Below are 27,238 nucleotides of genomic sequence, written 5' to 3'. Positions count from 1 at the left end.
CCAGATGTTTTTGGCCTACAACTCCCATGATCCCTAGCTAGCAGGACCAGTGGTCAGGGATGATGGGAAATGTAGTCTCAAATCATCTGGAGGGCCAAGTTTGAGGAAGCCTGATTTAGATGCTTTGATTGTATTTGGGTGTTCCATTGGGCAAACAATTTGGGATTTATTTATTTTTAAATGAAGAGCAGTTTATCAAAGAAAAAACATATTCATAAACAATTCATCTTGCTTGCTTTCCTCAACCATTATGAGGGACTGAGCTCTCATGCAAACAAACAGGGAGAGTATGCTTTCAAGAGCCACCACAATGTTGGTCTGGCATCAGTGACAAATCTGTAGCTTTTGTCACATTATGCACATATGGCATGAGCTTGAGGATATTCTACAATATTATGGTTCTGTGACTTCCCTGAGACATATTTTGGCTCTTTAGCATATTTGCAGTGTATACTCAAGATGAGAGAGGTTTGGGTTAAAGTAGCTACCTTGCTATTGATCAGGCATAGGCAAACTCGGCCCTCCAGATGCTTTGGGACTACAACTCCCATCATCCCTAGCTAACAGGACCAGTGGTCAGGGATGATGGGAGTTGTAGTCTCAACACATCTGGAGGGCCAAGTCTGCCTATGCCTGCTTTTGATAAACAGGTACCAGTAAGGTATGTGAGAAGGTTCCTCCCAAGTTGTTTTGGGTTTTATAAACAAACATCATAATTTTGAATGTGGCCTGGTTGTAAACAGCAACAGCAACTCCTTTAGGACTTATATGGACCCTAACAGCTGAGCTGTCACATTTTGCAGAAGTTTCAGCTTCCATATGTCCTCGCACACAAAGTGCATTACTGTAGTCTATCTGGTAGATTTACTAACACATGGATTGCTGGGAGGAGGCTGTCTGGGAATTGCCTAAGCTGGTAAAAGGTGCTCCTAGCCATCAAAGCCACCTACACCTCCAGTGGCAAGGCTGAATCCAGGAGTCTGTGAACCTGCTCCTTCACTCAACATCTGAAAAACCAAAGAGGAATGCAACCCCATCCAAAACAGGTCTTCTTCCTAATTCCTGTTCACCAACTGTTGGAAGCTGGAAAAATGAAGATGCAGGAAAAATTGAAATACAGTAAAGAGTTGTCTTCTGTAGAGTGTTTCATAGGAACTTAGGATGCTGCCTTATACTGAGTCGGATCATTAGTCCATGTAGCTCAGTACTGTCTACACTGACTGGCAGCAGTTCCCCGGGGTTTCAGGCAGGGAGTGTCTTCCAGTCCTACCTGGAGATGCAAGGGACTGAACCTGGGACCTTCTGCATGCAAAGCAGATGTTGTACCACTGAGTCATTGCCCAATCCATGTGTGTATTGCCTGTCAGCAGCTCTTAAACCTAGCGTTCAGGCATCTCTGCCATATATCAAAGCACATTTGCACCCACCCACTACTAACATGCCAGCCTTATTGTGCAGCTCTGTCTCATGGGCTACTTATTTCCCCTTCCTATGGCTTCTCATCATTCTATCCAAGTGGGGAAGCTTTTCACAAGCGCAAGTGAAGACATTTTTATATAATCCAAATAAATTGTTGTGCTCTGCAGTGATAGCATGCTGTGCAACAATGGTAGCAATTTTGAAAATAGCAGATACAATTGCAAAGGGGAAAAAAAATCTTTTTTGTTAAGTTGTTTCCTTGTCCCTACTTTCCCACTTCCAATGCAATTAAGATTAAAAATCACACACTAGGGAGGTGTTGTGAAGCTCTGCTCATGGACTCTCTTCTGCCCTAAGGTGCCAAATCCTTGGCTCTAGCAACAGGACGTTTGTGGCGTACAAGATGTGCATGCGAAGGCAGTGCAGGCGAAATCTTAAAATGAATAAATGTCCCCTGTCTTCTGATGTCTTTGAAACTGCCTTTAATTTTATATCTTTTAGACATGCTTCTACATACAAGCTGAAGGTGAGTGTGTGTTTATTGCCTTCTAACAGGTTTCTAGTTGTGCATGTACCTAATTTTGTGTGTGTGTGCGTGTGCGCACATACATATACTAAGAATGTTTAAAATCAGTAGTAGATAGGTAGCCGTGTTGGTCTGCCATAGTCAAAATAAAAAATTCCTTCCAGTAGCACCTTAAAGACCAACTATACCAAGAACTAACTTAGTTGGTCTTTAAGGTGCTACTGGAAGGAATTTTTTATTTTGTTTAAAATCAGAAAGGGAAAAGAAATGATAATAATTCACACAGAGAGAGATGCACAATAGTGGGTGGTGCGAACACCCATATGGCACTTTGGGTATTGCAGTAAATAGGCAAGGTATAAATCAAGATGTCTGCAAAGTAGCATTTTCTAATTTCTGAATGTAATACCTTTTGGTCTGAATATAGGCCACACTCCCCCCCCCCCCTTTAAATCTGGCCTGTATAAAACCGAAGCATGGCCTGTAATTGCACTATTAAAGGAAGAGAAGCTGTGATTTAAGGTATTTCACTTTAGGGGTGTGGCCTATATTCCAGGTTGGCTTGTATTCAGATCAATAGGATATTTAAAGCTTTCCCATAATTACTGCCTTACATCTGAACTAGCAGTTTTCTGCTCTGCATTTGGAGAGCATCATCCACATCCTGGGGTGGAATTCAGTATCCAGCTGTTACAATCGTTCCATCAACATAAGCATTACTTCTAGCCCAGTGGAACAATCTCCCCTCTGCTCCCCCAACACACTGTTCTGGGGGTTCTGCTGACCCTCTAGAGTGGATTTGGGGGAGGTGTGGGGGCCCCCCATTGCACCAGGGGAGTCCTTGTTCTGGCTTCCACTAGCAGAATCTGGCCCTAGACCTCTTGGGTTACACACTACTTGTCCAGTGTCAATCCCCGGCCCCTTTACACAAGTGATACATTCATAGAAGGAAGGTGCTATCTCTTAATGTGCAAAAGCATGCATTCAAAGCTACGATGTTATAAGAACTGGTAATAAGACAAGCATAAGGCACTTTAATGGCAGGCACAGCCCTCGGATTTGGCTCAGGCAGTCAATCCTGGATTGTCTGGGGGGTCTCTGGGTGATTCCTCTGCTTAATTTATCTCTGTGCAAGCTGCTATTTGGGAATCTATCTTAGAGGTGCCTCCTTGTCAGCCTCTTTATGTCAGTCACTAAACTTGAGAAATCTGGGTGGGACCTGGAAAGTAAAATATCTGTGTGTCAGCTTTGCAGTGGGTTGACACCCTTCTGACTTTGGAATGACTGACCTACATTAGCTGTCTAGCAAATGCTGCAAAGCAAGATTAGAAGAGAATAGAAGAGTTGCAGGTTTGAATGAAAAAGGGCCTTTGCTGTTGTAGCACAAACTATGTGTGTGTAAAATATGTGTGTGTGTATGAAAATCCACTTTCCGCTCTTATCATCTCCAAGAGCTGCTTGTTGCAAAGAAGGTTGTTGGAGCAGCTGGAGGGATTGTGTGCAAGACAAACAATCAGCAGACATTCTCTGTGTTTGAAAATTAGATTGAGATACAATAGTCAGTTTGTGCATCCTGCTAAGCTAAACCATGGCTTAATGCAAATGAGCAAATATGCAGGTATACAGAGGGGTGCAGCAAAGCAATTGGACTCCCGATCAAAGTTGCTGCAATCTCCTCTTAGTGAGCTCACACACCTGCTTATTTACTAAGGCAGCAGCAAGGAAATATCAGGCCTGGGGGCCGAATACAGCCTTCCACACCTGACTGACTGCTGGAACTGTCCCCGGATGCACACCCCTCCCCTGACTGCTCCATGCCCTCCTCAATTGCTTCTGCTTAGCTGGCATGTGTCCTCAAACTATGACAATGCCTCCTGCTTTGCCTCTATGGAGAAACCTCTTGTCTTTTGCATGGCTGGAATGTACTGTACAAGGGTCAGAGTGGCACAATTTGCCTGTCCACCACTGGTACGTGGCCCCTGGAAGGTATTCCATGAGGGAATGTGGTCCTTACCACTGAATAAGTTGCTCAGGTGGCTCTTTTGCCACTTCCCACTCTACCTTTTCCACATCTCAAGCAAGACCCACCCCCACCCGAAAAGAAAAAAGAACTGAGAAAGGTTCCCTACTAATCCATGTTTTGGATTAGCATTATATGAGAAGGAGGGTGATCTCTTGTTGCAGAAGTGTAGCTAGCAGGCATGTTAATCCATAGCATGGCCTTCTAACTCACCGTATCCCTTAGAATACTCCCTTGAGGGGGAACAGGTATTAAAGCATGCAGATTAGGGCAGAAAGTATTAATAATAATTGATGAATAATGAATAAATGTGTCAGTCCCATATGAGAAGGTGCTCAGTTCAAATGCCATTTTCCCAAAAGTCTGTATGCATCCCATAGTTCAGGAAATGTATTTAAGTTAACTTAGCAGAAAACATACAGTCTTTTAGTTATTTCTTGATTAATATATACAGTTATCTTGATGGCGTATTCTCAGAATATTACTTGTATTAAGCTGGCATAATATTTATTTTAATTGGTCAATTTAGCTGGCTAAGTGCTAATCAATTGGCTAAAAGCACTTCATCAGTTACTGCGGCTGCTTTTTAGTGCAAAGTAAACAGATAGGCATGCAAGCCTTTACTCCCACAGACACACATTCCAGCAGGAACTGACCAAACCATATTCCGGAGCAGATTTACTGGTGCTCATTTTAGTTAAACTGGCAAAATGATGGGCATGCAAAAATAAAAAGGGTTCCAGTTCCATGTTATTAAACAAACTAAGGAAACTTGTTTTAGATTCATAAATTCATGAACGTTACCTAATTTGCTGTGGTTGACAAGGGTCTGTCATATGGCTGTACTTTCTAGTTCCTACCTGGAAGTAGGAAACAGTGGGAAATCTCCCTTGAATGAAGCATATCTCATGAGCTCCCAGCACTGCACTAACCACCTGCAGGATGCATCTAGCCTTGCAGAATGAATAGTACTGGTGTCAAAATATAGTGTGCTGCTAGGAGAGCCAAAAGCTTCTCATTGACCTGGTACTCCTCTTTTTCTAACTTCCTTTCAATTTTTGTGGCAGTTTTTTTTTGGGGGGAGGGGTTCTTGGCTGAGATGTGGAAGAGGAAGAGGTGGCAAAATTGTTATCTGGGCAATTGACTTGGCACTCAAAAGGCGAAATGCGTGCTGTATTTCCTTCTTTTAGCAAAATAATGAAGGGAGTCCCATGAATGTCCTTGGAAATGCAGCTTCTCCCATCCTCTGCACACACCTTGAAGAGCTAAAGCAGGAAGCAAGCTTTGCAAATCTAGGCACACAGACTAGACATTGCCTACACACATGCCATTTCTGATTTATTACCCATCCTGTGGCTTCAGTGGAAGACCACCCCACCCCAAAACCAGCTACACACCATGGCTTCCCTTCAGACATCTATTTCAAGTAAACTCCCTGTTTCACTGTATTGGTGGAATACTGAGCAGCTTCTGTATTACCAGGATTTGAGCCTGCAATGAAAGTTGTTACACAGGAATATACACTGTTGGACCTTGGGTGAGAGTGAGACTAACCGTTAAACGAGTCTCAGCAACCAAGGAAGCTTCATTGCACCACGAGCCTAGATCAGGAATTGGGTGATTCTTCCTGGCCCCTTAAGAGCTTCATAATTCACCTTGCTTACAGGTCTCAGCAACAGAGAGACAGGCTCTGCCTTAGCTTTGGCTATATAGGCATTAGGTCTGGTGTGTTGGTGGAGTTCATTCTTTTCATCTCTTGCATTTTACAACAGCATATTGGTATATTAATATTCCTCTCTTGTTTCCCTGTTGGATGGGTTTAGTCTGCAGTCTCTCTTGATTAGAGAGCAATGGATTACCAGCTTCTACCCCAGTTACTCTTTAATGGAGTGGAACCTACAGGCTCATTGTCCCATCTCTCATCTTAATGCAGTACTTTGGGGACAAACTGTATAGCTTTTCTCTGTTCGCTGTTTAGTGCATTTATATTTTAATCTCCTTCATAGTAAATGTGCCCATCACATCAGATGGACTGCTCGAGCAAACAGTAGAAATTAAAACACAAATTAATATTCTGTACTGGAACACTTTCGATCTTTTCTCTTATTTTCTTCCCGAAATGCACCAGCAAAAAGAATAATCATTGTCATCATCCAAGCTAGTGGTTACTCCATCTTGTGTCACTGAATTCTGCAAGATTTAGAGGGGTGCTGACCACCAGTGGTGACCATATATTCTGACCCTGCAAGCTCATCGAGGGAGCACTTACTCCTTCTCCAGATACCTAGCGTGAGCGGAGACCCCTCCCTCCCCAAGTTCTCCACATGTCACAAAGAACTTGGAGGGTTCCTGCCCGTTCATGCTTTGGTGTGAGGCGACCTCCTCCTACCCTGTTCAGAGTCCTCCAGCGTGCTTTGAAGCAGCAAAATAGATTCACACGGCCTTTCTCAAAAGCCTGGGGCAGAGTGAGTGCCAAACCCTTCCCCTGAGTCCTTGATGAATGCCTGAATATTTAGCGTTGGTCTTCTTTCAGACGCCCTATACTTCTGCAAGCAGGAGTAGATTATGTTTAGCTACCTGGTTTATACACAGAGAAATGACTTCAGGTTTTTTATCCTACTTATTCAGATAATACATAGGCAAGGGAAATTTTGAGTGCCTTAGTATTAAAGGAATGTTTATATTGTCTGCTTATGTAAATCAGTGAGGAGGTTTATCCAAAATATGGACTAATTGGGCATTAAAACTTGAGGGTGGGGGTGGAGGGTCGCTGTCGATAGACAGAACATTTAGCTTGGATGATCATGCTGTCTAACCCCACATGACAGTTCTTAAGATGCCTTGAGCCTTGTTGGGCTCTGAGCTTTTAAGCTTCATCCCATATGTTAGTGGGTCTGTAAGTTCTGTTTTCTGTTTTCGTGCCATTTGTCCCACAGCATCTCTGTTTTCCTTCTCTTTCCCACTCCTCCCTTTTTGTAGGAGAACCGTCTTCAAGAACCTCTCTTGTGACTTATGGAATCTTTAAAAGGGAATTCCCTATGCTAACAAGTTGTCATCCATATTGCTTTTCCCTTCCTTTATAGCCAGGAAGCTCTGCTAATTGCAGGTCTGAAGTTGCACTATGTGGCGTTCAGGTAGTAGCTTATGCTGTTTAATGTTATACACAGGGGAAGGGTAACCACAAGTAGGTGAACTCATAAGCGGCAGCAGCCCTGTGGTCTGACCTCTCCTGTAATAAAAGAAACATGGGGATACATGTTGAGACAAAGGCTGGCTGTGATCTTTGAGCATGTGAAATTAATATTAATTGAAATGCACTTGTTTATCCTTTGGACTCATTAATTCTCTGGAACTCTTTCCGAATGCTTTTAAAGGCAAAATTTTGCTTGCAAGGTTGAGAAGTGCAGTCTGGCTTGTGGGTAGGCAGACAAAAGCTCTGATCAGTTAACCCTCTAAGAGTCTAAGTGGTTGAATTTTTGCATTTGTTCTAGTGGTGCTGGCAGCCTAATCATAAGCATCTGTGCTGGTAAAACTGAGTGATGCCACTGTAATGTCTTGTGTTGAGAACACTGAAGCGGCAGAGCTTTAAGGACAGGGATGCGGAGCCTGTGGACTCCAGGTCAGCCCAGGCCAGTACAGCTAATGGTCAAGGTTGATGGATACTGTAGTCCAACAACAGCCAGAGGGCCACAGGTTTGCTATCCTAGCATCTGGGTGCAACTCTTTGGAACTACTTAATAGTTTAGCAGGTTAACTTCAAACAGTTGACTTCATTTGAATTGTGGGGAGAGTGGTAAATTGAGGAAAGGAGATGTACTTGGAAAGTCTCCATGCCTCAGCCATGGTGGGGGGAAACTGTGTCTTTCTTCTGATGCTTTTTTCTTATGTGATGTAATAGAAGAAGGGGATAGACTTAGGCATAAGCTGGGAAGGAGGAATGTTGTTTTCATTAGCTTAATGTTGCACTTCTAAGGCATATAGACCCCATACATCTGGAAGTGCTTGAGGAAGGGGCAAACACTTTCCAGAACACAAAGTATACAGTGTTCTGCATTCCAACGCTCTCTGAGTCTTTGCATTAAAGCTCAGAGTTAGGTCATGGCAGAGGAGGAGGAATTCATATGTGTGATTAAAGTTGCTGCTCTTAGAAAGTACAATGTTTATGTTTATTTTTCTCAGTACTAAACAGATACACTGTGGGCCAACAGATCATGTTGAAACCAGGATTAAATTTATTCTCAGGTGCACACTGACTTGTAACCACGGAGCATGGCATTGGTCATGTTTAGACAATGATCCAAAGATTCATAAACCATGGTTTATAAACTTCACAAAGACATATGCTATGGTTTATAAAGATATGGAGGTGCATCATGGCTGCACTCATCTCCCTTGTTCCTTCTACCAACCTATCACGTTTGCGCAAAAATTCAGGTTTGTATTAATCCACTGGTCCTCATTATATATGATGGGGAATTCAGGTTTAATGTTGGCTAACAAATATAACAAAAATAAATATACTGGGAACTCCAGCTATATGCAGGTCAGAATCTTTATGCTGAAGCCATCATGTGATATTGGGAGAGAAGAACACATGGCCACATTGTTTATTCATGACTTCATAAATCATGGTTTACAAAGGTTTGGGTTTGGGTCACCTGAATGTGATCAGCATTTTTTCTATCTGTAAAATAGAATGCAACCTAATTTACAGAATTGTTGACTGGGTGAAAAGCATTTACATACTTCAAAGTGCAATATTAATGCCCAGTGATTATAACAATACTAATGTATGCCAGAATTCATCCCATCTGATCAAATCAGGCTGTCTCTCGAAGATCTTTGTATGCAACAGCTTGGATCGCCTGCTTCTGTTCTATACCGTGCTTGCTTTATGTGCAAAAATGACTTTGACAGGCTGTGTGGTGGAGAGTGAAAGAAGGGTATGGATTGTTGACAGATGGACATTTTCATGCATGTTATACCGCAGATGTCAACGCTGAAAAAGTTCAGGGTTCTGTACAATTACTTCTGATGAAATGTTCCTCTTTTCTTTTTTCTTTTACATTCCTTCTCAAGGAAAGGTGCTGGATTAAATTTTGGTCCCATTTTTTATAGGGATTTCCTTATAGAGAAGAGGACCTCACAATTTCTACCCCGAGGCCCATTTGAGATGGCTGAAAATTACTGAGTCCTTCCTAAATGGAGGCAGAATTTGACAATGTCAGCTGGCTGTTACTGACCTCATTTTCTGCTGATACCTAAATTGCTATTTGTTTATTTTTTGCAGCAGTGTTTTCCTTATGACAATCAGTTTCATAGTTCAGCTTTCTTAAAGTTAAGTATTGACGTTTGCTTTGGAAGTATTGTGACAGCCTCCCCACTTCAGGAAGAGTTTCCTGATCCAAAGGCATGGAGAAGAAAAATTTAGCCCCTTCCCTTCCAGGTGTAGGCAGATTTCCCCCTCCTCCTGTTTTCCCCTTCCTTACCCTCACATGCCTTGCAAAAATATTTTCCCCATCTCCTGTAATTTTATCGCCTACTTTTCTTTCACACTCAGCTTGTAGCTTATTTGTATCTCACTCCCACCCACACACCAGTTTTATGGCCCTCCACTCCTGGTCTTTTTACATTCATTTCTTCCACTCATCCTTTTTTTTCTTTCCCAGTTTATTTTGTTATTGATAATGATGGTGATGATCATCCTATAATACCTTTAATTCACTTTCTAACTTCTTTCAACACCTGCTCTGACCCTTTCCCCTCCTCCCCTTCCTTCCACCAGGAACTTCCCTGACTCCTGGCCACATTTACTCAGTATGCAAGATGCTGATGGAGCTGGCTAGGATTTGGGGCAAGCAAGTGAGGAATCACTGGGCAGGATGTGGCCCTTAGGCCCACTGTTTGAGAAACAGTAATCTGGACCAAAAAACCCAACACCTGCAGTCCTTTTGACAGTTACTACTTCTGAGTACGAAAACACCTCCTGAGTGAGTAAGCATTCTTAATTGAGCTACGGTCTCAGATGGAAAGCAAGCTTCGTTGAAATGGGATTTAAGGTAGGTATGGTCAGTGGGCTTTAATCCGGACTGATTTTAGTTGAATCAGGGTCTGTAATGATTAAATATCAAACATATTTATTACTTCCTGCTTCTGATTTAGAAATGTCCATTTCAGATTCTTAAGTTTGACACTCGGGCAGGAAAAGTGGTTTATGCCATTTTAAAAGCCATTTGGAAAACACAGGTGGCTTGCTCTTGAGATGTTATGCTAAACTAAATCCTGTAATCTCTTCAGGGGTCGGGAGCCCTTTTCAGCCAGAAAGCCATGGGCAACCTGCCAGGAGTCTCAAACAGGTGGTGGATGGAGGGCAGAAGCAAAAAGTAGGTGAGGCAATGGTTGTGGCTCTATTCATACAGTAGGGTATGTTCCAGACACCCAAAAGCAGTGCAGAGCAGGACCAGCATAGGAGCCAACTCCTAGGGGCTGAGGTACCTTTGACACACACACCCCAATAAAATATTTCAGGAGGTTGCCATCCCCAGCTGATGGGCATTGCCATTCAAATGGTATGCATGCACCATGTCATGTGATCAGTTATGTGGGGTGGGGCTTACCTGCCCCACTCCCAATATTTTGTTCAAGTTGGCACCCCTGAGGACCCTCAAGGGATGTGGTCCGGAGAGAATCTCAAGACTCAGACAGGGCAGACTAGAAGGCCTCATTCAGCTCCTGCCTTGGGCTTCATGCTCTCAACCCCTGCTGTACTTAAATAGGCTTCCAGTTTTACATTTAAGCTCAAAAAGGGGGTTATGTAACCTCAATGTTGTGTATGTGGTCTAATACATAAAGCATACTTCATTCTGAGAACTCTACAACTTTTGAAATAGAAATCAATAAATTCCTATAACTAAATACTGATAGCAAACAGAGACATGGGAGAGAAGACCAAAAAATATATTTTAGAGGACTTGTCTCTAAGATACCTTAAGTTGTATTCGGTGTTGCTTCCATGGACATGCTAATGCCAGATAAAGTGGGCTTCCTTTAAAACGCATGCTTTTAATGGAATTTGCTTCTAGGTAAATGTGTTTAGTATTGGGGTACTGATTATGAACTCGCTGCCTTTTAACTGCAGGCACAGGAAAAGGTTAAATGCCATCTGAGATGGTTCAGAGACCAGGGATATTGAGTTTGTACATGGGAAATTGAGTTTTAAAGTCCTATGTCAGCCATGAAATTGCCACGGAGTGGCTCCGAGCAACTCATGATCTCAGTTTTACCCACTTCTGCAAAGTTATATCATGAGAACTAATAAGATGGGAACAGAAAAAAAATCTGCTCAACACTGAAGAGTATTTTTGTCCAAGAAACCTGGGAGAGTGCTATTGTGCTCAGGTCCTGCTTTTGGTTTTTCCCAGGGTGAGAACAGGATGTTGGGCTACATGGGTCATTGGCCTGATCCAGTATGCCCTCCTTGGGTGCCCAGCTTAAAAAGAGTTTCTGGTTTGCTGATCCAGAGGTTACTATGACATCTGAACCAAGGCATTATGTTTTAAGCACTAGCAATGAATCAGGGCCAAACCATTGTTTGCCATTCTGGTTTGTAGACAGGGCTCAAATCATAGTTTGGACATTGTGGGAAACAGATTGAACCATGTCCTTCCATGACTGGCATATTAGAGGAGAGGGGGGAGGGTGAACACTCCAGCCAATTTTCTACCCCAACTCTAACAAACAATGCTTTGTGGAGCAACAATGTTATGCCTGAACCAGAACACTGAATTGGTCTCATTTCCCCCTACAACATTTAATTTATTTTCAAAGTTAAATTCAGTTATACAAGGAGCTGTTGAAATAAAGACCAGACTTTATCTTAATGCTGTCAAATTGAAAGGCCTCTGCTCTGTCTTAATACTCATTGGCCCCTCTCCATGCAGAGCAGAGGCAGCAGAGTAATGCCAATTGTTTTCACTCATCTCTGATACGAACTTGGGGTGTGTGTGTGGTGGGAATGGACCACATTACATGCAGGCTGGTGTTAAGGAGAGGACTTTACAGGAGGCAGTTCTTCCCATACATAAGCACCTGAAGATGCTGTAAAATGCCACTGTGACCAGAATGAGCACTCAAATTGGGTGGGGAAAAGAGTCTGCAGGCCCTGCATATAATGGGAAGAAAAAAGACAGAGGAAACTTACCCTGCAAAGTAGGGAGTGGTAGTATGCAAGGAGATTACCAAGGGAAATCTTCCCAGTGAGAAGTTGCCTCCTGCACAACAAAAGGCAAGTCTGCAATATTAGGTTGTACAGTTTTCAGGATTTTACTGTTTTATCTTTTGTAAACCGCATTGAGCTTTTTAAAAAAAACAAAACGAAACAAAGCAGTGTGCAAATTTGATGAGAAATAAATAATACAGTGGTACTTCGGGTTACAGACGCTTCAGGTTACAGACCCTTCAGGTTACAGACTCTGCTAACCCAGAAACAGTACCTCTGGTTAAGTACTTTGCTTCAGGATGAGAACGGAAATTGCAGTGCGGCGGCAGGAGGAGGCCCCATTAGCTAAAGTGGTACCTCAGGTTAAGAACAGATTCAGGTTAAGAAAGGACCTCCAGAACGAATTAAGTTCTTAACCCGAGGTACCACTGTAAAATGAATATGAAACACAGCAATTCACTGTTGATTTTGGATGAGGCTGCAGGTGTTGTGACTTGAAGCTCAGGTTGGGAATCAAAGGAAGGGCAACTTCAGCAGCCACTAAGCTCGAGGTTAGTGTCTGAGCCCAGTTCAGTGTTTTAACCCTGATGTACAAAGCACTAAGTGGAAAATACCAGCTCTTTCAGTGCCATCCTGTCTGCTTGGTCAGAGAGGCTCTATTTCTTGCTCCATCATTGAGGGAGATCCAAGTTGCCGGAACTTGGAACAGGGCTTTCTTGGTGGTGGTGCCCTGGCTCTGGAAGGCTCAGGCATCCCTTCTATGTTATATGAGTTTTGACAACTGTTGAAAATGTTATTTTGTCAAGCCTTTGGGTAATGGCAGATGAAGAAATTTGTTGTTGGGATTAAGATATGCATAGTGTATATTTCATATTGTGTTATGAGCTTCTCTTATTTCCATTGATGTGACCTATTGATAAATCCCAATAAAAAATAAGTAAAGTTAGTTTGCTTTGGAGCACTTGATTAAAAAAAAATCAATGAATCACTGGTGCAGGGCCCCCTAAACTGGACCGGGAACATGGCATGACCAGCTGGGGAGCTTTAACTCTCCACCACCACTACAGTCTCAGTTGGAATCACACTCCCTGTTGGATTGTCAGGCATGGAGGGGGGCAATTCCACCCAGGATTGCAGTGAGGGTAAAGTACTCAAGTCATGCCTACCCTGATGCTATTGTCCCTGTTGGTCTGAGCGAGCTACCTGACAAATGTCATGTATAGTTTGTTCTTCAGTAAGATGCTTGTTTGCTTGTCCCTTCATTTGTTTGTTTGTTCGCTCCTCCCCGCTGCTCAGCCTGGACTAAAGCTGCACTGAAGATTTTATGCTGCGGTGCTGTGGTTATGCAGAGTCCCACCCCCTCTTGCACCTTGGGGTGTCACCTGGTTTATGGTGTGTCATCTGCAAAGGATGACCAGAAGCAGGTGGTGAAAGAGCAGCCGCTGAGCCTGGTCACTTCTGTTGTCTCTCTGTGTGGGTTTTTTTCCTCTTCAACTTGCGTAGTCTTTCCTCTTATGTTAGCTTATTTTATTGGAAGGCTTCCTATGGTGCGTGTCACTAGTTATCTGCTGCGCCTGGCTGTCACTCTTGGAGACAGCTGGAATAAGAGCGGCTGGAGACGCCTCATTGACATGTTTGCGTGAGAGTCGCTTGTCAGAGGAGGAGTCGCTCTAGAAAGAGCCTCCCAGCACATCCCAGGCGGGGCAGCTGCCGTGTCCCCTTCAGGGAGAAACACTTTGTGGTTTTCAGCAGGCGCTGCATTCCTTGACGTTTCAAAGCTGTTTGCCTGTCACTCTGCTCTTTCCCCGGCTTGCTCATTAGAGGGAGTTCCAAATTCACACTCCTGTGGGCCAGCGGAGGCAGGAGCCTGTGGGGCTTTGAGGAATGAATGACTGGGAGGGGACTTCTTAACTTCCTTTCATTTTGCTCTGCATTTTTGATGGTATAGAATTACCATAATCTATTGTGAAAGCAAATGTCTGGCTGGGCACTGCTCTAGTTTGAGCTCTGATCTGTAAAGTGCCACTGATTTCCCCATCCTATTTATCATAGGTCTTGGGAATCTGAGGCCCAGGAGCTAAATGTGGCCCTCTGGGTCTCTCTACCTGGCCCCTAGAATTATCCCCAGGCCACACCCCTCACTGGTGCTTCTTTGCACCCTGGGTATTTTTGCTTGGCTGGAATCTGATAAGGCCTCTTACTTGTTTGGCTGGAGACAGAGAAGGGTGGGTGCGTGGGTGTGCCAAAACTCACCTACTGTACAAAGGTAAAATTCACATTTGTTTCTCTGCCCACTTTTGACTCTGGCCTCATGTCCCTCAAAAGGTTGACTGGAAGGGAATGCAGCCCTTAGGCTGGAAAATATTCCCCTCCCTTGTCTTACCACTTTTCCTGTTGCCTGCAGAGGTCAGTCCTCTTTGTTCATTTCTGTCACAGTTGCCTGTTCCACAAATCCTGTCCCAAACCATTGCATTTTCTTGCTGCTCAACCTTAGCTCATCACTGCTAAAGTATCCTCTCGTATTCTCTCACTCAGTCTTACACCACTTTACCTTGGTAAATTGGTGTGGAACACAGTTATTTTTATGTTCTGCATAGCACCTATCACAGAGATGGTGCTAATTTGTTTTTAACATCTCTCATCACATGAAAGGTACTAGCAGCCCAATGCTGCTGATGTTGCTATGTGTCGGGCACTGATGGGACTGGAATCCTGGTCTTCAAGGCTTCAGAGTACAGCTCTCGCACCCCTGCACCGTGAAATATTAATAAATGTTGTTGTGTTTGTTTAGAATTAGTTGGGTGTTTCTGTTTTGATGTTTGGTAAAGAATTATTGGAAAGGGCAGAAACCTAAGCAATTATAGCTGAAATTCTGATTAGTCACCAAGAAACATCAGTTTAATTGCTTTTGGTGGGATCTGTAAATAGCATCTCACAGCAGACTCAACATCTATGCTTGTGCTTAAAAAAACCCATGGGGCTAGTTTACACTGTATCACCACATGATCGTGAATGCAGCTGTATGGGAAAAGGTTAGGCTGCTTCCACACTAGGTTTTTAATGTGGAATTGCCACACTGTACTAACTCACATTTTATGGGGCAGCCACACAATACCACCATCCCTTCTTCTACACCCCTTATTTTCCCTGTGGCTTTTCTGTCTCAGACTGCAAAACATCCATGAGTGGAGAAGTAGCACCATCTACACAGGTGTAGGTGCCAATAGTGTTACCTTCTCTGACCACAATCTCTGGTCTGGCTCAGTGGCAGACTTGGAGGTGGCGGGGAGAGGAGACATCTTGCCTGGGTAACCATTGCCTGTACTATTCAAGCTGTAGGTATCACAAAAAATGCCATTGTGGTATTATAGCACTATACCACACTTTCATAATATATATAGCCAGAGAAGCATTTTAGCGCTAATTAGAAGATCAATGGAAGAACTTAAGCTGGGTCATAAAACAGTGCCCACCGCAAGGGTTGTAGTGAATGCATGCAGAGCTTTAAATGACCCTCCTTATAGCAGCTATATCATGCCCACTGGTGTAGATGGGGCATAGCATGATGTACACATAGAAGGAGGACAATAGTGTGATAAGTCAATTGCTGTTTGGTTTGTAGCTTACAATGGAAAAGTAATGATTAGGAGACATTGGAGATGCTGGTAGGGAAGCAGCCTTAGTGGGAATTGGATTGTATACCCAGTGAGCCATCACTGCAGTTGTTGGCTCACTGTCTGAACAGCCTGTTTTATATTGACTTTTTCCTCTGTGTGATTGTATCCCTGGAAGCATGATGGTAGATGGAACTGAGCTCTGTGAGCTGAAGTGCAGCATTGATTATTTATCTACTGACCAACCACTCTAAGATTCCAGGGCAGAAATACGTAAAGGAGCTCCCACTCTGATTTATTTTTTACCACATGTCTACTCATGCTGCTTTACTCAGGATGATGCCAGCAGAAGCAGGTAGTGGTGGTTGGTAGACACTCTATTCCAGGGGTAGGCAACCTAAGGCCCATGGGCCACAAGCGGCCTACGGGGGTCGCTTAACCTGCCCCTGAGCTGCCCCTGAACCAAGCTGCCTGCTTGGCGAGTCCCCACACGCTGCGCTAAACCGGCACAGCGTGGCGTGGGGACTCGCTTCCGCAGCGCCAGAAATTGCGTCTGCAATCACGGGCACACGCACTCACGCACATGCGCAATCCGGCCCACGGACGGATCTCCGCTGGAGGGAACCAGCCCAGGCGAGGTAGACCTTGCCGACCCCTGCAGTCTATTCCGTAGTCCCTATGCCTTTTCTATTCTTAACCAACCACTGGAAGGGTAGATTTAGATTTGCTGCAGCAATTCAAACTATCATAATTGATCAGGTTAAGTCTTATTAATATAAAATAACTATAAGTTCATGGACTGAATTAATATATGCTGTATTAACTCTAGAGTGTGGGAGCCTCTGGCCCTCCCACCATCCCGGCTTATTGGCCATTCTTGCTGGGGCTGACGGGAATTGTAGTTCACCAACATCTGGAGGGTCAAAGATTTCCCACACCTACTCTCGTATAATATGGATAATGGGAAGGAATCAACTTAGTTCTTACATGCACAGCACAAGGTGTGTGTGGTGTTTGCCTCCTAGGTGGGTCATAAGGAAAAGGTTAAATGAGTGTTGTGATGTGATTGGCCAGTGAGAATGCAAGGGGTGGAGTAAAAGTTAGCGTGGGAGGTTTTGAAAGTCAGTTGAGGTTTGGGAGTTGAAGAAGGAAGAGGGAGGAATAGGCAGTGGGTTGGTCAAGTTGTATTGTGAGAGAGTGAGAGGAATTGTTAGGTGGAGTCAGATAGATAGTTGGAAATAATCAGTTTGAAGTTGTTAGGAACTAAGATTAAGAAACTGCCAAGAAAAATTAACTGCAACCATAAGCTTGTTCCTGCATTTAAAAATAAACTTGATTATTTGTTATTGTTAACAACTGACTGGACTCCGTGTGTCCCCGTGAGATACGGGGTGGTGGCAGCGGAAAAAGCAATCGCAGTGGTTGCACAGGGTCAATAGACCGTCAAACGTCCGGGGGCCCTGTGTGATCGCCACAGTGTGCTTGTGCAATGGGACTCTTCTGCCTCCTCCCTGCATCCCAGCCTCTTAAATCTGCTTTGGGGGGGTTGAGTGAAACTCTAGAACAGGTTTAGGGAGCACGTGAGGGGGGAGGGGGGGTCTTGTTGCATGAGCAGACCTTGTTACATGCATGCATGCCTAGCTTAGCGCTATGTTGAATTCCACCCAGTAGTCCCATACTTGCAGTCTGCAGTCTGTTAAGTGCAGCTAATAGAATTCCGGGGACTCCAGTAAGTCTTTTTTCTCCTACCGCCACTTCACATTTATGAATTGTCTTTTTCTGCTGTGATCCCTGTGTTGCTTTATGTGGCTGAAGATGTTCTATTCACTCCAGTTTGGCAGGACATGTACGTGCAGCTGAAGGGCTTCCGTGTAGCAAGAAGTTACAGCTGACCCAACATAGTTCAGGGTAAAGGATCAGGGGACCTATCTAGTTCTGCTCTGTGGAGTTTTGGCAGAGAGCAGAATGAAGGCATTTGGCTTTTCAAAAACTCTACAGTTCATCTTGGAAATGAATGGCTGCTGCAATTCAGGTCCCCTCCCCACTATCTTTTGCTGACCCTTTACTGACTTTGAGAGCTCTTAAGGTGGGAGGTGATGTTCTAACTAAATACTCTTTCCTCTTATCTTGATGGCCCTGCTGCACAACAGCCAAAAGGGTGCTTTGCTGTCTTTACCAGACCTTCACTGCAGTTGACAGCCTCATCTAATCCACCATTTTGTTACATGCAGCTAAACCTGTTGGTTTGTGATGTGTGTCACCAGATCCTGTATGTTAATACATGTGGCCTTAAACTAATTTGCAAAGGAGTAGTCATGCTAGTCTTTTGCAGCAAAAACAGCAAAAGGCTCTTCTGGCACCTTTACAGACAAATACATTTATTGTGGCCCCGTCTTTTGTGAACTGTAGTCCATTTCATCAGTTAAAGTAAGCTTCCTTTATCCCGAGCTGGGAATAAAAATAGATAAAACTACAAAGCAGGATAACACTTAAAGCAATAGTGTTTGTTTATAACATGTGTATAGTTTTCTAGGCAGCTTGCAATAAAGAGAAAACAATCAAAACACCAAGACACAAAACCACTAAAATAAGTGGGGGAAATATATAAAAAAAAACAAATCTCACTGCACTCCAAGGCTAATGGTTTCTTCTTTTCCTTAGAAGAAAGATTGTTGAAAGTAAGTTCCAGTGGAATTTGACGCTGGTCTTCCAAAAATGTGTTCAGGATCAAATTCTTGAATAGGCGGCTGAGCCTGTGGTCTTGTAGATATCCTTATGATTAAGGTAGTGGTAACTGAAAACAATAAATCCTTTTAAAATTTAACTATTCTTTCAGTTTCTGTTAAAGCTTTTTGACAGAGGAACAATAGAACAAGTGGCTTCTCTTGCTTTTGAGGTAGCAAGGCAGTGCCAAAATTATTTTGATGCCCCTTTGATTGTCACTAGGATGATTAAAACTTATTTTACATTTCATTCTGTAGTTATAGCTGACTTTCACATTTCTAGTGGTCTGTATCTCTTGACCAAAATGGTCCAAGATTTATGCATTTATATTTAATTGCCTTTTAGCCAAAATGTGACATGTTTTATACAAACTTTTAACTTTTGAATGGATTTACATTTTCTTGAGTGCATCAGTGTGACTGAATCACACATGTACAAATAGATAGCTAGAAGTGTGAGAATCTTCAGGTTTGGATTATAGTTCCTTCTCTTACCACTGATAACCTTAGAGAAGTCACCTGCGTTTCTGACCTTGGATGATACTCTTGATATTCCATTGTGATGCTTCCTTTGGCTGTGAGGATAAAATGAGGTCTGGATATATTGTAATCTGTCCTTGGAGTAGGTTGTGAAAGGAATCACTTTTTTCCCCTCTCTCTGCTAAATGAAGCTATTCCCAGATGTGCAAACCTGCAGAGAGGCTGAATATTCTGTAAACGTGACAGGCACTGGAGATCTTCAGTGACTAAGGCAGAGATCATAATAGCTGCCTGCTGTTGTATTTGCATAATATGTGGAAACACAAAGGCTAGAGCTGTAATGAACAGTGGCGCAAAGGAGGCAGCGAGTCCTGGAACCACGTGTGCAATTAAGCAGACGTGCTTTGTGCTGTCAACTATGCACTTAGGATAGTGTGACCCCCCGTCTGTGTTTAAATTTTAAATTATTCCTATACCTTAAATTATGCCTCTGCATGCTGATCTTGCCCCCTATGCCTTCAGTGTAATGGTAACTGAGGCACCCCAAGGTGTCCCAATCTGTGGTAAGGTTGCCAGAACCTACACCGTCTTTTAAGTGTGGCACAGAACTTTAATCTAGTATGCTTTTTCCTATCACAGAACCACTGTGCTACCAGAAGCTGGCATCTTCCCTTCTGGGAATCTCTTAAAGGTACAGGACTGGGAATTGTCAGCTCTTGGGATCAGGAGAAGGAGAAAAAATTGTCTGTCCGGAACAACACACAGCTGCCACTCACAGGCAGATGATGGCCTAGCTGTCTTGCCATATGCACAGTTGGCAGGTGGAAGCATTTCAGCACCATCCTATGGGTATTTAAGTGGATAGCAAGCAGATATACCAACCTGACAAAAGTGCTAGAGGCATCTGACAGTAATGTTATCTAGTTCCATGACACAGCACTGAGTTGGAGACCCAAAAGTGATTTAGCTGGTTGAAGGTGTGGGCATTCCTCTGGAGAGAGAAGTTACTGGGACTTGAAACTGCTGGTAAGGAAAGAAGCTGGATCTCTTGCTTGAGAGAGAGGTCCAGCTATTAGGGAAAATGTCTCCCATGGACCTTTCCATAGGGCATGAAGATGAGTGAAGATGAAAGACACAGAAGTATTTGTCCAGCTCACATGGCCCAAACAGTCTGTGCAAGAAAGGGCAGAATAGTAATGTGCTGTTGTTGTGTTGTATTTGTATTAATTTTATTCTTTAGTTAGCTGCACTGGGAATGCTGGTTGGTTACTGAAAGGCTGGGTATACATATAGAAATATCAAGAATACAATAAATGACTTGCCACACAGAAACCTTCAAGGCTGCCTTGGTCTGACAGACCAAGCTCAGGATTGTCAGCACTGACTGGTAGTGGTTCTCCAGTGTTTCGGGCAACAGCCTTTCCCTAACCCACCTGGAGACACCAGTGATTGAACCTGGGACCATTTGAATGCAGTTTGGTAGAGCATATGCTCTACTGCTGAAGGTGATGAATGAGAGTGGAGCAACAGCAAGGAACCTTATAATGTGATGGAAAACCTGCAGTCCTCAATTCAGCAACTGAAGCACCACCATCACCAGCAAATAAACTATAATTGGGATTTTCCTAACTCAAAAGTAGCAAGAAGAACAGTTTGAGAGAGCTCCCTGACAAGAATATTTGACTTAAGTATGGAACAAAATATCAACGTGCGTTTGCAGCCCCAGGGCCAATGAAAACAGGTATTATATTAAATGAAGTAAAGGCTAGGAAGATTCATAATCTGTTGGAAGGGAAATAGGGAGAAGTGCCCCTAACCTCTCTGATATTTCCCCTAACAGTTGACTCCGTGGCCTTTGCCACAGGAATCCGCATTGCAGAGCTGCTCTGTTCCTAACGCCACCACTTCTTCCTTGCCCATTTGTGATGCGCAGTTGGAGAGTGAGTGACCTGTTGCAGTGCTTGCACCAGGAAGCAGAATTTGGTCGAATTCTCCCTGGGAAAATAATGGAAACACTATCTGTATTGGAAGGGGGCACCCCGCCTTAAAGCATCAGCCAAACTATTCTGTGGGGTCCTCAGGTTAGATCAGGGGAATCTGCTGTATTTTCCTAGGAGTGATGTAAGGATGAAAACACAGGAGAAATTTAAGTTTTATGTAGAGCAGTCGGAAGCCTCTTAACTAGACTCTGTCATTACTTAGGCAGTGTGAGAGCCATACCAGTGCTGTTCCTTCCTGCGCTGGAAGGGTAATGCGAGAATCTTTAGACCAGTGTTTCTCAACCAGGGCCTATATGACCCCCTGGGCTCCCCAGGATATTCCAAGGGGGCTACAGGTGAATAATGCGTAAATGGCGGCCCACAGCAAGAGGCTAGGGGACCACAGAAGGAAGTGAGAAGTGAAGAAAAATATTTTCTTTTGTTTAAAATCCTGATTGGCTGGCTATCTGCTTGGCCAATCACAAGTGGGTAAGGGGGTGGCCCACCAGGGCCAATGCTCCTTTTTGCCACATGCATTTCCTTGGAGCAGTCCTGGTTTGTTTCCAGTGGGAGAGTGTGATCAATGAGACTCCTGTTTTGACCAGTAGAGCCAGCGACCCAGAACCCCCAGGTCAGGTAAGTGCAGTGGTGGGATAGCAATGGTTAGGGCTGGGCAAGCCAGAGCTGCTTTTTGCTGCTGCCAGTTCTGGGCCTGGTGGCAGCCTGGGCCTGACTCTGCACTGAGTTCAGTGGGCCTTACTCCCAGGTAAAAGTATGTGGGGCTATAGTGTTTTATCTAGGCAGCCAGAACTCCTCCGTATGACAAGATCTTTTTGCACCAGGTCAGTGAGGACCACTTGCTTTTTAAAATTCTCTCATATAACTCCCTGTGCGCCTTTTGGACTGTATCTGTAGGTTCTCCCCCTGTGTCAAATAACTGGGGTCAAATAAGTGTTGTATTTGACTGGGGTCAAATAAGTGTCCTTTTATAATACATGGAAGATGGATCTTCCTCAGGAGGTTGTGGACTCTCCTTCCTTGGAGGTTTCCAAGCAGAGGTTGGCTGGCCATCCGTCATGTATGATCTAGTTGAGATTCCTGCATTGCAGGAGGTTGGACTCGATCCCTTCCAGCTCTCCATTTCTATGAAGGGCCAGTCGATTCAGGGTTCAGTCTCCAGGACTGGGGTCCCCTACTCCTGCTGCTTGGATTTCTGGCTGGCTCTCAGATCTCTCCTCCACAATTTCCCCCAGGGTCTTGGGAGTGGAGAGGACAGTGAGCTAGGAACTTCAGAGCGGTCACCCAAGTGCCTGGCTAGCTGCATATGAGGTTACTCAGGAGGAGAGGGAAGCACCTGCTCCAATCAGGAGTGCCAGGAAAGGGTGGATCACTAGTTCCTATGTAAGCTCCCAGCCTGAGCTGCTTCGTTGCTGATGCACTGGCTCTCATCCAAACTCTCGCCTTCCTGACCTGGGGAAATGGACAAGCTTCTGTGCTGTTGAGAAAATATAAGAACCTGCTCCTAGAAACATCTTTATTAGTCTTGTTATGCTGACAGAAATGGGCTCCCTTCCTGCTAAGGGGTGGCGAAAGTGAAGTGCACTCTGGCCCCAGAACGCAAGTGCCAGACTTTTGACACTCACTTTATCATGCCTTCGTGGATGAAGCTGCTGAGGCTCTGGGGCTGTCTAGCAAGGACTCGGATTAATTGGTGTCTCTGCTAAATGTCTAGAAAAGTATTTGATGTCTGCCAGCCAGCGAGATGCAGAGGTAATTATCCCTCCAACCCCTATGGCCTGCATTAGCCATACATCACTGTGCTGTCACAACACTCTGAGGACTGTTTTTCATACATTGAAAGTGTGAGCCAAGAGGACAAAAGCTTATATTTTTTTCAATAAGCAAAATTGGTTGGGGGGAGGGGGGGAAATGGTTCTGAGCTTCTCAGAACATATGTAATCCTGCCCCTGCCGGCCTTTCAAGGATCCTTTCTTTGGCTAGGGAGCTGGAAAATTTGAGATGCTTTCTTTGTATGGTGTATAAGGAAAGTGATGCTGTGTGTAAAAGTCGATCTGCACAACCGTTACTATAATAGAAAGCAGATAAAGTGCTGGTTTTGGACCTAGGTTAAGATGAATTGCCTAGCCATTTTGGAAGGAAATCTTGCTCTCCCATTAGTTGGCATGATACAAAAAAGGGGGGTAGCTGTGTGGATTGATGAGACAAAATGCAAACTATTCTATATGCTCAGAAAGTGCTGTGGAAAGAACTGTCCCATACTGAGCCCCCCCCCAAAAAAAATCTGAGTAGTTACAGAAATGTGTGATCTGATGTCATCACATCATGTAAGTTCTCCCCCCACAAAGAAAAAAGCTTGGTGCATTTTGTTTGGGGATATTCACAAAGTGTGGCTCTCACATCACACATTTCCATATCTGTGTGGAAAAAGGAGACATCAGAAGCAGGGCTGCTGTTTTCAGCTGTAAACCCAAGTTTGTCATAGCACCTATCCTTCCCTTAACAGTGTTGTGTAAGCGGGAAACATACATTGTAAATATTATAGTTCCTAGTATGTGCTGTACAATTACACAAGATCAAATAATGTCAGTAAAAATCCCTTATGCAGCAAAAAGTTCCCACTAATAAATATAGCCCAATAGGTTGGAAGCAAGATTGTCTCAACATGTAATTTTGAATCCTACAAACCTGACAAAAAGAAACTTAATTTAAACTCAGAAAGATTAAGACTATAGACATACATAGTTTACCTGGTAGTAAGCTCCATTTCACACCATTGGGCTTACTTCTAATATGCAAAAGATTGCTTTATGTTGCTAATTGAAAACATATGGGAAAATCTTAACTGTGCCAGAAGCTACAAAGCAAAGGTTTAATAATGGGGGTGGGGGGGAGTGTTCCATAGCTTTGGCACCACAACTGAAGTCTTTTCATGGAACTCTTGAAAATTTGATCTTCCATGGATTAGGAATTCAATTTATGGGAATGTGCTTTGATTCTTGAACACATAAACTTGTGTCATGTTTGGTGATAAGAGGCCAAGATGGAGCTTGGAGCTTGGCCACAAATTCAGAATTATCTTTGGGCTAAACTAGATGAGCTGTTGAAAAATCTATTTGGATTTCACATCTCTCTTTAATTTCTTTTAATATCAAAAGAGGTTGCCATGAATTGTCTTGAAGTTAAAGTACAAGGGGGTGGTTTTTAAAATTCTGCCACTACCTCCATTAGGGAGAACATACACATACCCCATGTTTATCCCAAAGGTCAAATAGTAATGTGGGTGGATTTAGATCAGGAAAGCAGTGCTGGGGAAGGGGTTAAGTTCTCCTTCCGCAGTGCTACAGCCCTCATTTAATTCAGGATTATTTTGCATTTACTTTCGAAATAAAGTAAACAAAAAAGGAGGTTCTGTGTACAATCTCCAGTGTCTTATTTGCCATGGTGAGCAAATAAGAAGGTGGCAAGGCTGTTCTAGGCAGGAAGACCATTCATAATCTCTGCTGGATGAGAGAAGGGGCTTTGGATGTCTGTTACTGAGCAGGGTGGTCCTCAGGCACACCAATGGACTGTAACTACCCCTCAGTTCCCAGGGGAACCTTTGTCTGTCCAGGATCTAAATTTTTTTTCCATATGTGTGCTAACTGATTCCCTGATTCCCTGAAGTGTGAATACTCCTATTGCATCAGGGAATCTGGGGAGCATTTTATGAAGAACCACCCACGCCATGTTCTTTAGAATGGCCACCTTCATAGAATTGTAGAGTTGGAAGGGACCTGGTACAGTGGTACCTCGGGTTACATATGCTTCAGGTTACATACGTTTCAGGTTACAGACTCTGCTAACCCAGAAATATTTCCTCGGGTTAAGAACTTTGCTTCAGGATGAGAATAGAAATCGTGCAGTGGCGGCGCAGCAGCAGCAGGAGGCCCCATTAGCTAAAGTGGTGCTTCAGGTTAAGAACAGTTTCAGGTTAAGAACAGACCTCCAGAACGAATTAAGTTCTTAACCCGAGGTACCACTGTATATGGTTCAATGATGATCCACGAAGGGCAGGTATTTTAATGTTTCATCCATGTGAGCCTCTTTTCTGCTTCTCTTTATAATTTTTAATGGCACATTTAATGTAGAAAGTCTCCTACAGTCTTAATCACATGGTGTGCCTTGAAGCGCTGTGTGAGGTGGCCATTGCCAGTGGCTCTTTTGGCAGAGAGGGTCCATGGACCCCAGGTTGTTCATTACACTCTAGTCGGCGGACTATGATGGCTTTTCACACTGGCTCATTCAGTAAGAAAGAACTGGCCAAAGCTTCCCAGTTATAACCAAGACATAGCATAGGTGACTGAGTCTACTCACCCACATAGGAAACACAAACCACCTTCTCCCTCATGGCTCTCTCCCTCTCATATATCTTCCCTCAGGGACATTAAGGAAGGAGGCAGCTTATGTTTCCTGAGTGGATGAAAGAAAAAACACAATCTACTGGATAAAATCATTCCTTTTTTCCGAACGGTGAACAAATACTTTGCGGATGGGCGTGGGAGGATTGGAGCCCAATTAGCTGGTGCACTAGGAGTGGGGTGACAGGTTTGCTCTGGCAGGCCCACCTTTGAGATTTGGGGGGCCTAATTGGGCCCATGGACCAGATGTTGCCCACTCTGGGCTCGGAAATAGTGAGCACATTGTACTTGCCACTTCTTAAAACAACCAAAATACATCCCTCTTCCCAATTGGATTAGATTGAGGGAAGGCTTGAGAGGAGGCCCAAGGAGAAGTTAAATCTTGTATTACTTCTCTTCAGAAACACCTGCTTCAGTGTTTCAGAGCATGAGCTATTCTCATAGTCACCATCTGTCATTTTTACTGCCCATCACATTAGAGGGCGGGGAATAAATGGACACACTTTCTTTTTCTTTTTACAGCAAAGGAGGAATGGGAGAATAAATGGAGAGTTTATTTCCTTCCATATGAACCAGGCTGAGTTAGGTGAGGTTTCGTCATTGGAGCCCATGAATATTTAGCAGGCCTCTGAAGACCTCTTTTTCTCGCCCGAAAGTACTGCGAGCCCGACAGTGCAGCTAAAATAAGACACTGGCTTTGAGTCGTGGTTATTAGCTGCTGCTTCCCTTCTGTGATGGAGACATTTTACTGAGAACCCCCAGAGACCTTCTGCCTCTTAGTCTTGGTGGTATGAGGAGGCAAACATGCATAAAATACAGTTTATGTGGTGTAAAAATGCTTTATTAAGCCTGTTCTTTCCATTGCCATCACCACCAATGCAGTGTATCAAATGAGTTTGCCAGGGATGTTAACCTTCATTTATTTACTTTCCTGCCATGGTAGATGAGAGAGCCTGTTCACTGGGCCATAAATAATTGGCCTGAGTTGTATGAGAGAAGTTATTAGGTATAAGACGTTTGCCTCCTTTTGGACCCTGGTGCATAGCTGGTCGAGTGCTGATGATAGGATTGGTTCAGGTGCTGCTCTGATATTTCACAGTGCACCTCAGGCCAGACTTAATGTCCAGAGTTAAATGTCAGGAGATCCATCCCTTTAGTCAAGTGAAGCTATCCCAGACCTCAGACAAGCTGTAGAAAATGTGGAGCATTTGATTTCCAACCCTATGGGGAATCACAAGTTCCAAATCGGTACGTACTGCATGGGTGAGCGCATATTGTGATCTTATTTAGTTGGTATCTGATATCAAGTTGCAACACTATTGTCATTTTTATTTTGTCCTTTATAGTTTTTGTGTTAAGTTCTCTGCCATCACCAAAAATGATGGACTTTTGCATTTCCCTTATTTCAATCTTTTGCAACTTTTAAGGCTTTCTGCTGTTAACTGTTTTGGTTTGTTGTTGTTAACTCCTTACTAACCCAGTTTGTTATCAATCAATTGTTTTATTTGTATCTGTGTTTTCCAAAGATAAAACCATACTCAAGATGGTTTACAACATATAAAAAAAATTACATAACTGCAAACATAACAAGGGTGCTCACAAACAATAAACAAAATGTCAAAAAGTACACAACCAAATTACCCTGACTGGAAGTGTTTTATGTGTTCCTTTTTTTGAACTTAGAGATACCTCTGAGGAACTAGCTGGTAAATGTGTTTGTGTGTTGCATGTGTGTTTAGGGAAGTTTTTAATGTTTGATGTTTTGTTGTGCTTTTAATTCTGTTGGAAGCCACCCAGAGTTGCTGGGGAAACCCAGCCAGATGGGCAGGGTATAAATAATA

At 43.6% G+C, this 27,238-nt stretch overlaps 1 protein-coding gene across 4 annotated transcripts in view; it reads left to right on the top strand.

Annotated features, from left to right (window-relative positions):
• Positions 1 to 27,238, top strand: part of B4GALNT4 (beta-1,4-N-acetyl-galactosaminyltransferase 4) — a 159,104-nt gene that overhangs the window by 19,677 nt on the left and 112,189 nt on the right. Inside the window, exon 1 of one of the 4 annotated variants that reach the window (XM_083480799.1) lies at positions 21,472 to 21,615. The exons of 1 other annotated variant lie outside the window; for it this stretch is intronic. Coding sequence is in view for 2 of the 3 variants with exons in the window: in XM_083480796.1 (XP_083336922.1) it covers positions 21,511 to 21,610 (100 nt within the window). In the remaining variant the exon portion in view is untranslated. Of the gene's footprint in view, positions 1 to 21,471; positions 21,616 to 26,605; positions 26,646 to 27,238 lie in introns of those variants that run through there. 2 more of the 4 variants (XM_083480796.1, XM_083480798.1) reach the window with 2 other exon arrangements.

This window comes from Podarcis liolepis (assembly GCF_965112155.1).
Source record: "Podarcis liolepis genome assembly, chromosome: 1".
Lineage (NCBI taxonomy): Eukaryota > Metazoa > Chordata > Lepidosauria > Squamata > Lacertidae > Podarcis > Podarcis liolepis.
This window is presented reverse-complemented; position numbering and strand designations above follow the sequence as displayed.